The sequence below is a fragment of the Coturnix japonica genome, chromosome 11, assembly GCF_054131305.1.
Source record: "Coturnix japonica strain WE chromosome 11, WE-NBRP24, whole genome shotgun sequence".
Taxonomy (NCBI): domain Eukaryota; kingdom Metazoa; phylum Chordata; class Aves; order Galliformes; family Phasianidae; genus Coturnix; species Coturnix japonica.
This window is the reverse complement of record NC_140673.1, coordinates 5,838,137-5,851,811: the sequence shown is the minus strand read 5'-3', so window position 1 is coordinate 5,851,811 and position 13,675 is coordinate 5,838,137. Positions and strand designations below refer to the sequence as shown.

Genomic DNA, 13,675 nt, shown 5'->3' with positions numbered 1-13,675 from the left:
AAACGACTGGCAGCTCTCTCTGAGATCTTGCCAACCCTGCTGGTAATTGTGAGAAAACCAATGTTTCCTCTCCCTTTGCTCTGCAGATCACGTGGGCTGCCGAAGCTGAAGGAGTCCCGCTCCCATGAGTCCCTGCTGAGCCCCGGCAGCGCAGTGGAGGCCCTGGACCTTGGGGCAGAAGAAAAGGTCTTTGTGAAGCCACTTCACAGCAGCATCCTCGGGCAGGACTTCTGCTTTGAGGTAAAGAGCGTTCTGCGAATAGAAGCAGCGCAGTGGGTCTGAAGCCTGGCAGGGCACTGTGTCATAGGAGGAGGGGTCTGCAGCCAAACCTGCCTGGGGGTTTGGGTGGGGGCTGCTGGAGTCCTTGGGGCTGAGCCATCAATGTGGGGAAATCTTCAGCTGCTGCGTCTTCTAAGTGGAAAACATGTTAACTTAGGAAGTGTCTAAGAGTTTGTAGTTTGGGTGTGAATGCATGGCTGAAATATACTATTGCTCTTAAGCCACGTGTTCATTCTCCTCAGATTTACCTAGAATTAAAGGTACAAATTATGCTACAATTGAGAAATGTGATTTCCAGTCTGAACCTGCTTCTGTCAGCTCAGCCTGTTTCCCTGGCTGCTGCCCCAGTGGCGGTGGGCACGTTGCTGTGCTGTGGAGCAGGAGTTCCTTGCTGCCGGTGTGAGCACAGGGCTTACCTTACAGCACATCCATGTGTGCTGTTTGGCTGTATCTAAACCCGCTGTAATCTGGCATCGGGGTGATGGGCAGCTGGTCCAGTCTGTGCTGCAGGGTTGCTCAGATATGTACCTTTTGGGGCAGAGATCCGTCTGCAACCTGGGCAACTGCTCAGGCAGAAAACCAGCATATCAGGCTCTTCTCCCTCAGGGTGGATCCAGGAGCTGCTCCTGTTTGTTTCAGCCTATTATTCCTTCGGTTGGAAGCATTTTCTAGCTTGCTTTGGTTTGAGGTGTGCAGTGAAAGTATTGGCACCATCAGAGCTCTGGGGCTGTTCCCTCAAACTGCTTTTTAATTGTGTGCACAGATGAATGGGAAGGGTAAATTAGGCTTTTCAGGCCAGGTACAAGTGAAAGAACCAAGGTGGCTCACACCTGCCTGAAGCAGGATTGTGGATGGCATCAGATGCTGGATCAGAGCACGGCTGCTTTGGTTTGTATTTGATTGTCAGAAACATTCTGTGTTTCCTGAAGACACCATTTCCACTGTGTTCTAACTTGTATTAATACAATGCTCTGTCTGCCTTCACCCTGTTAGTAACCAAATCACCTAGAAGGGGAAACTGCAAGTGTTCAACAGCTATGGATCAATTAACAAGCGTTAAAAGAAAAATTAACTGCTTGATTAAAGCCTTGTTGAAAAGCCTTTAAGAGGAGCCTTTGGTGCTCCTCGTATATTACTTTAATTTGAACTGACTTTTTTTTTCTCTCTGCATTTTTTTGGGCCTTTTACCTTCTCTGCCTTGCAGGCTCCTGTATTGTTTTCCTGCCTTTTTCATGTTTACTTAGTTGCTCAAACATTGCTTCTTGCAGCCCCTTACATGTCTCTTAGGCTTGCCTGAACTCAGCCTGTCATTTCCACCTTCCAGGTAACCTACTCCAGCGGCAGTAAATGCTTCAGCTGTTCCTCTGCTGCAGAGAGGGATAAGTGGATGGAAAACCTACGCAGAACAGTGCAGCCGAATAAGGTAATAGGAACTGCAGCAATGAGATTACTGGGGTACAGATGTGGTACGATTGGGTTTCAGTCCGGTGTAACAGGGCTTCCCGCAGGTACCTGCTCCATTAATTTAGTCTGGGGAGGAGAAGTCCACTCAGAAGTGTCCCAAAAGCTGCTGTGCACTTTTCCACTGAGGGCAGTAGGTTAAAGCTTTGATTAACAAATCATGTCACGGTGCTTCCTGATCTCCCCGTGCCTCATTATGATGTTTCATACTGGATTTCTGAGCCTCAGAAGGTGGGGGTGAGGAGCTTCATGGTTTAATGTGGAGGCGCATCTGGGCAAATCCTGATTCTGTCCCTGGCTCTGATGCACAGGGCAGCCTTTTGCTGCTTCCCTGCAAGACAATGTTCTGTATGTTAGAAATTATGAATCACATCTGAGTTGTTTCTTCTGTGCAGGACAACTGCCGTCGAGCTGAAAATGTGCTTCGTCTCTGGATCATCGAGGCAAAAGACCTGGCCCCCAAGAAGAAATACTTCTGTGAGCTGTGCCTTGATGACACTCTCTTTGCCCGCACCACCAGCAAAACGAAAGCAGATAACATCTTCTGGGGAGAGCACTTTGAGTTCTACGGTCTCCCAGCTCTTCACAGCATCACGGTTCACATCTACAAGGATGTGGAGAAGAAAAAGAAAAAGGACAAAAACAATTACGTCGGCCTGGTCAATATTCCCATGGCCACTGTCACGGGTCGCCAGTTTGTGGAGAAATGGTACCCGGTCAGCACACCTACACCCAACAAAGGGAAATCAGGGGGACCTTCCATTCGCATCAAGTCTCGTTATCAGACCATCACCATCTTACCCATGGAGCAATACAAGGAGTTTGCAGAGTTTGTTACCAGCAATTACACGATGCTGTGCTCGGTGCTGGAGCCGGTCATCAGCGTAAGGAATAAGGAAGAGATGGCTTGTGCAATGGTGCACATTCTTCAGAGCACGGGGAGAGCTAAGGTAAGAGTGGGCGGCCCCTGTCAAAATGGCTCCTTCCTTCTGATGGTAGATTGTATCTTCTCAACTTTTGGCCTGTAGAAAATAGGATTCCTGGGCTTGTGTGACCACAAGCAGCCGCACAAGGTGCCTGATGGGCTGAGGCTGAGAAGAGGCCCTCAAAAGTGTTTTGAAAGGCTTGGTGGTTACATCTACCAGGAAGACATGCAAATAGGCACCACACCAACACAAATGAAGTGCCTGAGTTGATAGGAAGGTTAAAGATACTGTGTACAAAGTGTAAGTGGAAGGACTGAAAAATGAGAGCCTGCACTTTAAGTATGCAGGAACCTTTTCTGTGTTTCTTGAATTGTGATACTAGATAAAGAGGTAAGTGGGCAAGAGTTAAATAGACTAGAGAATAACTTCTATAAATACATCTCCAATACAGCAAGCAGCAGCATGCCACTGCTGATTCAGTGCTAAGCCAGCTAATCAACATGAACATCGATTTGGTCAGCAATTGAACAGCCATTTGGAGAATCCCTACTCAGTTAATGGTGATCCCACCTGCCCCAGGAATGGTATTAGGACTTCTAGGTGCACACTGGTGGGCTCCCTGTAATGCAGTAATTGATGAGAGCCCTGGTTGCTTTGAACAGACTGTGGGAGAATATCCTGCAGGTTTCCAGAAAATCTGAGGGACATTAAGGAGCATTGATTCATCCAGGTGCTGCCTGCCAAGTGGCTGCATGGGAGTAGTACCAAGCTGTAGCCAGCTCCTTCCAGTAATGCCAGCTAGAACAGGCTGAGCACCACTGAGCACAGGCTAGAGTTGGAGGTAGGGGAGAATGACCACAAGCAGCAGTCAAGGGACAGCTTAAATTAACTGCTCTGAAAAGATCCCATTGTAACTCTCAAGAGTGTACCACTCTCTACTGTCCCCCCATTGCCTGATGTAGATCTCAGGAAGGCTGGTGCTTTGTGGCACTGCGTGATTCCCTTGGTTACTTACCAGCTGTTTTACCTAGAGAGGTTGGTAGCTGGGGCAGCTCCTGTAGAGCTGTGTTGAAATCCTCCTGGGAAGTGGGCTCTGGTTTATCTACCTCCAGCAGGTGAATAAGTTACTGTTCTGACATTGCCCTCCTAGTGCCTGTAAGTCTGAAGCTCTCTTTGCAGGAAGCATTGAGTTCCTTAGGCTGCCATAGCCTTAATCTGCAAAGAGGGCACGTTCCCATGTCACACTGTGGTGGTGCAGCTGATGTTTGCACCAGGTAAAATGAAGAGTTTGCTTAAAAGAAGCATTACCTTATTTCAGTCATTATCTGGCTCTCCTGCTTTTCCTTCCTTCTTGGCTTCTGCTTTAGCCTGGTGTGAGTCTGGTTAAACTAACCTGCCATCTGACCTTTTCCTTCAGGACTTCTTAACAGATCTGGTGATGTCTGAGGTAGATCGCTGTGGGGAACATGATGTCTTGATCTTCAGGGAGAACACACTTGCTACCAAAGCTATTGAGGAATACCTGAAGTTGGTAGGGCAGAAGTATCTCCATGATGCGCTAGGTAAGAACATACCTTTATGTCAGCTGTTTGCATTGCAAGGGTTTGATGCTGATGCAGAGAACCAATCAAGTATGGGCCTTGTGCTGGGACACAGGAGGTGATTTACCCAAGTGCTGTTGCTGTAGCGATGCAGTTGGAATGGATCTTCCACACCCAGCATTGCTTTATAACATGATCCCTTGTTCCCATGCTGTGTTGCCCCACAGGTTTCTCAAGGTGTGTGATGAACCCTCACCACGTGGATTGGTGACATGCGAGTCACAGCGTGGGCTCTCAGTTCTGCAATGGGGCTGAAGCTCTGTGCACCTAGGTACATTTAGGAATGTGTGAGCAGCTATCCAGGCAGCTCCCTGCTCTTGGTGCCTTTCCTCTCCATAGAGGAAGGTGCTCATTGGTGCATGTAGGAGTAGCAGCCAAAGAAGGGCGACTTGCTTTGATACAGCTGTGTCCCTCAGCATGTTTACATCATCATACTGCTTTTCTGGGTAACCTTCTGTATCTCTGGTGTTGGTGGGTATAGCAGCACAGATCCACTGTGAGCAGTGGTGATTGTTCCACCTCTTCTATGACCAGGCTAAAAAAGGGGTTTGTAACAGTAGGAACTGAGTACTTTGTGTGTCAGGAGTGAACCTGGCATCAGGTGCAATCCAGTTAGGTGGAAATTCCAGGCAGAGGTATGAATATGAAGTATGTATTCCTTGTGTTGAAGAAGCTCTGGTACATTCATAAGAGCATTTTAATACATGATAAAGGCAGGGCCTTGTGGACCGCAGAGAGTACGTTTCAAGTGTGGTTAAGCAAAACAATATACCCAGCAAACAAGAGATGAAACAGAGTTGGCTCATACAGAAAGGCTGGCAATTAAGTGATGTAGATGCCCTCAGCAGAAATGTTTTGGATCCCTACAAAAAAGCTTAAGATGCACCACCTGCTTTGCTTGCAAAAGATCACTGCTGGCTCCAGGTTGGGAGGGGGAAGCACTAAGGGTTTGTATGAAAACAAAGCAAGAAGAAACAAAGGCCCCTTGCACAGACAAGCCTTTTGGCGTTAGCTCGGAGCCAGCAAGATCATCTGAGGGGATGAACTCAGAAGACATTGAATAATTAAAGAGATGAATGAAGGGGTCTGCCTGTGATTGGTATGCTACCATAGATAGGAAAAGCAGTAAGTAGATAATTCCAGCTCATAAAAGTGAACTTCACCTGTTTCTGTCTGTGTCCAGTTTCCATTGTGACCCTGTAAGAGAGGGATTTTGAATGATGAGGGCTATGAGAATGCTGTGAGATGTTGATGGAAGGGAATACTTACTTCTCTTACTGAAGTGCAAACAGAAAACAGTAAATTTAGAAATGAGAAAAATAAATAAGACTGTCAAATATATTTCCTGCAGAAATTATGAAGACAAATAGCAAAGGTTCGTTTCTGAGGCTGTGGGTAATCATATGATTGATAACACAGTTGGAGGACAGAGTCGAATCCTGTTCTCCAGGCTATAAATGAAGTGTCTGCTGGGGTTACAGCAAAGCCATCCTGTTATTGTGCCTATGTGTGGGGGCAGAGAGGGCACAGGAGGCTGAGGCATTAGAGCAGCAGTCGTCTGATCTGCTACAGCAAATGCTGGTCTGAAAGAGCTGGGAGGAGCCGTGTCCCCAACAGCTGGTGTCTGGAGACTATTGCAGACACGGAGGGGAGAAGAGGCAGTTGCCAAGGAAAGGCATAAACAGGATTTAAAGGTGTGTCAAGGAGGCTTCTCATGTAATTACCCTGGTTTGTCATCCTCTTCCCTTTGTCCAGGGGAGTTTATCAAGGCTTTGTATGAGTCAGATGAAAACTGTGAAGTGGATCCCAGCAAATGTTCATCCAGTGAATTAACAGACCATCAGAGCAACCTGAAAATGTGTTGTGAGCTGGCCTTCTGCAAGATTATCAATTCCTACTGGTGAGGCATCTCCCCTCCCCTTCTCCCCCATTAGGTCGTTTGCTCAGGAGGTGCCCATTCCTCCTCTGAGGGTGAGAAGACAGGGAAATAGCGTAGAACTTCCAATAGATCTTCCAGTCCTGCCCTTGTTTGTTGTCCTCACTGGCTTACTATGTGTGAGACAGCACGGCAGGTGGAACTCACCCCCAGGACAGGGTGCTGCAGTCCAATATTCCGTACCTACAGCAGCTTCTGCTGGTGTGTTCTGTCAGGGGAACTGCAGCTGGGAGGGAATCCAGTGAGAACACTGCAGCTGAGTTTGAGCTTGGGATAAAGAGCTGAAAGTTCAGATATTCAGGGAAAGCTCTCAGCCCCTTTAGATCTGTAAAAATGAGCAGGAAAACACAAGGAGGGAGGAAACATTGGCTGAGAGCTCTCTGTTAATCTCTGTGTCTGAGTGCCGTTGCAAGAAGGGCCTTTCTGCTTCAAGGGGAGCACACGTGGAGCACTGAGCGAGGTTAACAAGCAAGATAACAGTTGTAGTCATGGAGATGGGTTCAGTTTGTTTGCTGTATTCTAACACCACGTCTGCTCCCAAGCAGGTAGTTCTTAGCTGGTATAAGTCAGTGTGTCTGAAAAGGGCTTCGTCTAATAGATATTAAAAGGGATGCTTTAAACAGTACTTAAGTATCACCAGATTAAGTGAGCATCCAAGAATAGATGCGTAATGACATTTCCTAGCCTAGGGGAGACAAGAGACAATAAATAAAGCCGATTACAGTTTCTCACAGATAATTGTTCCAAGCGATTGATCATCAGTTCAATTTTGCTCTATTTCATCGCCCGTGCCGTTTTAAATGTCCTGCTTTATTCTTTTTCAGCGTGTTCCCTCGTGAGCTGAAGGAGGTGTTTGCATCTTGGAAGCAGCAGTGCCTGAGCAGGGGCAAGCAGGACATCAGCGAGCGGCTGATCAGCGCCTCCCTGTTCCTCCGCTTCCTGTGCCCCGCCATCATGTCCCCCAGCCTCTTCAGCCTCATGCAGGAGTATCCTGACGACCGGACGTCGCGCACGCTCACACTTATTGCTAAAGTCATTCAGAACCTCGCCAATTTTGCTAAGTAGGTGGTGACAGTAAAACTGAAGTCTGTGCCTATAGGGCTACAAGAGACCGGAGGTTGCAGTGGAGTGAGGAGAGCAGAGCTTGGTAGCTGTGTCTGCACTCAGCAGATCGAAGTCAGCTTTAGAAATGGAAGAAAGCTCTCACTTAGATGTGAGCCCTGTCCACCTCAGTGAGAGAGAGGTTCTCTTTTTCACATGCAGATTCGGGCTCTGTTGAATTCAGTAGAGGAACACCATATAAATCCAAGAAGAAAGCTGGGTTTTAGCATGTCAGTGTGTATCCTGTTTCAAAAGAAGAAAGACTGTTTCCAACAAGGAACTTGACTTTCCCCCTCTCCTCCTCCAGTATTCCCAGCTGAGTGGTAACAAGGGCATTTCCCTTGCAGGGGATAGAGTGCAGAGAAGGGGAGGAGAGAACAGATTGTTGTGGGAGGGAGAGATGGGCTGAGCCCCTTCTTCAGAGAGTTATTGGTGTTTAAACATGGCCAAAAGCAGGGAATCTCTTAAATGGTGACCCCAGCTCTTTTTTTCCCCTCTTTAGAAAGGGAGATCTAAAGTTAAGCATGCAAATAAACTGTCTGCAAGCACTCGTGCTCTGTATTTTGTACAGGGGTTGTTGACTGGATGTTCCCCAACCTTCCTTTCTTGCAGGTTTGGTAACAAGGAAGAGTACATGGCTTTCATGAACGACTTCCTGGAACATGAGTGGGGGGGGATGAAGCGATTTCTCCTGGAGATCTCTAATCCAGATACCATCTCAAACATGCCTGGATTTGAGGGCTATATCGACCTGGGCAGAGAGCTCTCAGTTTTGCATTCCCTCTTATGGGAGGTTGTGTCCCAACTTGATAAGGTAAAGCAGGCTTGGAGGCCTGGGAGGGTGAATCCGGCGATTGTATCATAGCAACTGTAAACACTGGGAAACATCAGAGGAGCAGCTGAAGCCTGCACTGGGGATAAACTTATTCAACAGCTTCAGAGAGGAATGTATGATAGTGGCATTTCACAACTGCTCGTTCTCTGATTCTTCATCAGAGCATGTGAAGTGGTTGGGCTCCAGCAGTAGTGCAAACACTTTGCAGAGCCTCAAGTAAGGCTGGATGTTAAAAGTGGAGAAGGCAGCACTTGTAAATGGGTCTGGAATTCTCTGAGCAGTCAGGTTCCTCGTAAATGACCTGGGAAAAAGGGAGAAGGGTGTATGGGCAGAAAGTGAAAATCTTGTAGCCCTTGTCAGTACTCTTCTGGTGCAGGAGTATAGTGGCCGGGCAGACCTGTTTATGTTCTATTTGTGATCCAAAGCCAGCTGGGACGGTCTCATCTCTGCAGTCTTCAGGTTAGGTTTTAGTAGGTAAGAGGGTGCCATGTAAAAAGCTGGTTTGACTCTCAGCTTTATCCTGTAACAAAGGCAAGGTGCTTTCTGCCTCTGTATCATGCTGGGATCAGATGCCTTTTCCAGACCCTGTTCTGCTGATCACAATAGATGCTCACTGCCAATGAGAAACATCATTTCCATTTAGCTGTAGAAAGAGAAGAGGCATTTGTTTGCTGTATGGCTTTCCAGGATCCCAAATCATTAAAACCTTGATAAGGAAGGATAATGAAGCAGAAACGTCCTTCTCTTGAAGAGACAACATGTATTAATTGTCATTTGATAGCAGTCTGTGGTCTTGTTTGCCCCTTTAGTTCATACATGCACACAGAATGTCACAGGCAGTAAGGTCTGCTCTGAAGGCAGCTCAGCAGCCTTAGGAAAACAAGCAAAGGCAGCACTCAAAAGACCATTTCCTCCATTTCTCTGGGTTGTGGTGAACTCATGTAGTGCCAGTCAGGTGTCAGGTCAAGAGAAACCCAGCGCCAGTCTTTAGAACTGCAAATGGATCCTTGCATTCAGTTACTGTGAGCTGCTCTTGGAATGCAGATGGTGTAAATGCTGAGGAGAGGGAGGAGCTGCACCTGGCTGGGCCATCAAAGCAGGTCTGCTTTGCCCTTTGTGTGGGTTAGATGCACGGATGTGTCCTAACAGGAGCTTGGGGGCTCAGGTAGTGGTTTGCTGAAAGAAAAATGAAGGGGTAAAGTTATGTTGCAGTGCTGCTTTACTGCAGGTAATGACTGGGAAATGATGAGAGAAGTCACCTTTGAGATTTTAACAGACACGGAAGTAGTGCTGGGAGATAGTGTCTGTAAAGAGACCTCTCCTTGGAATCAAGCTGGATGAATATCTGCCTGCAGGAAAAATACAGATGTCTTTGAAGGGAACGGTTCTTGTGGCAGGGCTTTACCTAATGATAAGCCTCCAGCGTTTCCCCTTCTTCCTTCAGAGCCACGTGCCTGAAGATGCCCTGCAGGTGGTATAGCCAGTGACCCAAAGGGAGAGAGAGGCAGCCTGAATGAGCAGCCTTCCAGGGTCAGCTGCCCTCCCCTAGGCCCAGCCAGCACTGAGCAGAGAATGTGTACACCTTTAATCCCAGGCCGCTGTGATAACGTGGGGATGAGGATCACTGATGTTCTCGTGAAGTTATTCCTAAGCAGGGGAGAACGCCTTAGTTTTTGATAACAAGTTGCTGCGGAAGTTGGCATCGGTGCAGGATACCAAAAAGCAAATGAAAACTTTCCCTTTTCCCGTCTCCCTCAACCCTTGCAGCCCTGCCATGATCCCTGTGAACGCCACACACCCCTTTGTCTGTTGGCATGCGTTTCCTTCACCACGTGACACCCTTTGCCTGGAAAGTTCCCCCACCAGCTGAATCTGTAGTCTGCGAATGCCCTTTAATGAATAGATACCATAGTTTTCACTTTGACCTCACCCAGCCTGGACTTAGTTTGCTTTGCATGAGAGTTTTGCATTGGAATGGCCATAGTTTTTTTTGTTGAGCATGATTTTTTATTTTATTTTTGAGGTCAATCCTAATTTCTTGTCTATTTCCTTTTCTTTCCTCAATGTCTGCTGCACCCCGTTTCGTCTCCTCCATCCATCTCGTCGCCGTGGTCACCCTGCTCCGTAACACTGCATTACGGTCCTGGCACACCCACACACAACCACCCACCTTCCTTCCTTCCACCTCCACCCCTCCGCCTCTGTGCATCGTTATCAAAAACTGGCGGATGTCGCGGTGCTTGTTGTCCAATTAGGGTGAAAATTCCTTCCTACAGGCGACCGTGGCAAAACTGGGACCTCTTCCTCGTATTCTTGCTGACATCACCAAATCAATGACCAACCCTACGCCAATACAGCAGCAGCTGAGGCGTTTCACTGAGCACAGCTCTAGTCCAAACGTCAGCGGCAGTCTCTCCTCAGGGCTTCAGAAGATATTCGAGGACCCCACTGATGGGTATGTAACAGCCAGAGCTCGAGGAGATACCGGGGAGTTGATAGGTACCGGCCCACAGCTACATCATGAGAGCTTCATGCAGCTCCTGTTGGGTTCTGAGATGCACAAAATATGTAGCTTTGGTGCAGGGTTAAAGTGAAATGGGAACATCTCTGAAGTCTTGCTGGAAAGGGAGGGGGGGGGGTTGGTGGGGCTGGTTTGTGTTCTACCTGTGGAACATAAAGATGAAGCGCTTCTTGAATCAGACTTATCTTCAAAGATGGGAGTAGTAATTAAGGAAGGCTGTGTTCTGTCTTGACCTCAGAGAGCTCATAAAAGGAAATCCAGTTCCTTGAAGCTTTTGGAGTAGAGGGGAGGTTTGAATGAAGGAAAGAGGTTTCTCTAGGACAGGTCTCTCAGGGTCTTGGCTGCTTAAAAATTAACCAAACTCCATTCCGCTCCACAGTGACTTACATAAACTGAAGTCTCCAACCCAGGAAAACATAGATGGATATTTCAGGGGCAAGACCTTGCTGTTGGTTCAGCAGGCGTCCACTCAGAGCATGACTTACTCAGATAAGGACGAAAGAGAGAGCATCTTGCCCAATGGTCGGAGCATCTCCCTCATGGACCTGCAGGATCCCCACACCGCTCACAGCGACCACACTTCCATGATGCACGATGTGCCTTTGCGCTTGGCCGGCAGCCAGCTCTCCATCACCCAGGTGGCAAACATCAAGCAGCTGTGGGAGACTCAGAGCACGCCCCAAAGCGCTCCCCAGGTGAGGAGGCCGCTGCACCCAGCTTTGAACCAGCAGGGCAGCCTCCAGCCTCTGTCATTCCAGAACCCGGTGTACCACCTCAACAACCCACCTGCGCCGATGCCCAAGGCCTCCGTGGACTCCAGCCTGGAGAACCTGAGCACCGCCAGCTCGCGGAGCCGAAGCAACAGCGAAGACTTTAAGCTCAGCGGGCCCAGCAACAGCAGCATGGAGGACTTCACCAAGCGCAGCACGCAGAGCGAGGACTTCTCTAGGCGGCACACAATCCCAGACAAGCACGTCCCCATTGCATTGCCCCGCCAGAACAGCAGCAGCCAGGCACAGATCCGCAAAATGGACCAGGCTGGGTTAGGGGCCAGGGCTAAAGCGCCGCAGTCGCTGCCACACAGCGCGTCCCTGCGCAGCACGGGCAGCATGTCGGCCGTGTCGGGGGCTGTGGTGACTGAGCCCATCCAGAATGGCAGCCGCTCCCGGCAGCAGTCCTCCTCTTCCAGGGAGAGCCCGGTCCCGAAGGTGAGGGCCATTCAGAGGCAGCAAACACAGCAGGTAAGGAAAGTCCCTGCCCAGGCGTTGGTATTCAACTGGTTGCTGCATTGACCATCAAAGCTTTTTGGTGTGGCACTGCTGGCCAGAGCAGTGAGTGCCCCAGGCCGTGGATGGGCTGTGGGCAACCTGAGCTGGGGGGCAGCCAGCCTGCAGAGTGACCTTTGAGGTCCTTTTCAACCTAAGCTATTCTGTGATCTAAATTGAGCTGAATTGTGCTGGCTGACTATGGCACTTAGCCTTGCTGTTGGCCACAAAGTGCCAGCTTGTTCCCATTACGAACCCAGCAGACCTAGCTTACCTGTTATTTTGGATGCTTTTGTACAGAAGCTTAACAGAAATGCTTTTCATTTACTAAGGCAGCAGCACGTCTGCTGAGAGAAACAGAGCTTGAACATCTCCCCAAGTACAAAGTAGCAGAAGCTTTGTTCTGAAGTCACAGTTAAGATTGCCAGGGGAGAACACATTTACCCTGCGGTGCTGATTTAAAAGCATAGCTACCTAAAAACAGAGGAATAAACAAAGGCTAAATATCCTGAACTAAATTGCTGCCAAAATAATAAATAATTAGAGGTGTCTCAAGTGTGGAGAGACCTGCATTTCACCATGATGCACCAACCTACTGCTGGCCCCAAATACTGCTTGTTCATTAATCATCCCAAACAGTGAGTAATGCAAACGCTCTCTGGAAAGGAGTGTTTATATGCGCCAGTTCCTAAATCCCCATTTTATCAGCTGCTGGTAGACAGCTTTAAGTCAGGATTTTCCTGTCAGAAAGGCAGCATTCCTTAACCTTAAAGAAATCCTATTGTGATTTGCTGCAGTTGAGAAGTATTTGCTAAATCAGTGCGATATTCAAGAGAAAAAGAAGTATTTAAATGCTTGACACTGCAGTGAGTGTAGGAAGCGTCTTGACTGTGGGACAGGGAAGGTGGTTGGTTTGAGGAATGTCCTATAGCCTACAGCCAGGCAGGCAGAGGCTCTCCAAGGCAACACCTGTGCTGTCCCTCTGGTTAGGTGCATTCTTCTGTGGTCACTGCGGGAGTAAACACGTGGGACTTTGATTTACCCGACCTGCTTTTGAAGGACATTTTAATGTCCCACAAGACCATTCCGTGAAGGATGCTGCTCTGTACATAGGCACGAGGAAGCAGTTCAGCTCCAGAAAGTCACAGCTGCTGAGGCTGCGCTGTGCTGCCCATGCAGCTGCATCCCCACTGGAGCAGAAGCACTGCTGCAAGCAAGGCTGTGCAAGGGAAACTTTGGGCTTGTAAGGCAGAGCTGGCAGAGGAACTTTGCTGCCAGCACAGGCTCCTGCTCTGGAGGCTTTGCTGCTGTCCCTGCTGGCGTAGCCATCTTGGCAAACACCCCTGAGTGGTGCAGTTTAAAGGAAGACAGTCTAACTGGTGCCTGGGAACCAAGAGCAACCAGGGCTCCAGAACGGAGGTACGAGGAGATCAGAAGCACTGAATCACAAAGCAAAGGCTGCTATGCCAATTTGCTAATGTCAGAAACATAATTACTCATTGTTTGAAGTGCTCGCGTTCGCGTCCTTCTTTTGAGTGTGTTTCACATTTAGGCATGGATAGGGTGACAGGTTGAGTACCTTGAATACAGTTCTGAGATGGTAGGAAATGTGCAGGCCAGGAATGACTTCCCTCTGCCCTAAATAAATCCATTATATGTCCTTGTTTAGCATCAAGGTGGTGTGTCTGCAGGTATCTGTGTGCTCCATAACTGCATCAATACCTGCAGCTATGCCTGGCTTCAGGGCAGG

The 13,675-nt window shown here is 48.5% G+C and overlaps 1 protein-coding gene across 16 annotated transcripts in view; it reads left to right on the top strand.

The window, feature by feature from the left end:
- RASAL2 (RAS protein activator like 2) overlaps positions 1–13,675 on the top strand; it is a 138,530-nt gene that overhangs the window by 114,423 nt on the left and 10,432 nt on the right. For 12 of the 16 annotated variants that reach the window (XM_015869600.3, XM_015869599.3, XM_085512131.1 and 9 more), the window contains 9 exons: positions 87–240; positions 1,604–1,702; positions 2,136–2,690; positions 4,084–4,228; positions 6,023–6,167; positions 7,028–7,264; positions 7,917–8,118; positions 10,395–10,594; positions 11,040–11,901. In XM_015869600.3, the coding sequence (XP_015725086.2) occupies positions 87–240; positions 1,604–1,702; positions 2,136–2,690; positions 4,084–4,228; positions 6,023–6,167; positions 7,028–7,264; positions 7,917–8,118; positions 10,395–10,594; positions 11,040–11,901 (2,599 nt within the window). The remainder of the gene's footprint in view (positions 1–86; positions 241–1,603; positions 1,703–2,135; positions 2,691–4,083; positions 4,229–6,022; positions 6,168–7,027; positions 7,265–7,916; positions 8,119–10,394; positions 10,595–11,039; positions 11,902–13,675) is intronic. The other 4 variants (XM_015869601.3, XM_032446265.2, XM_032446264.2 and 1 more) reach the window with 1 other exon arrangement.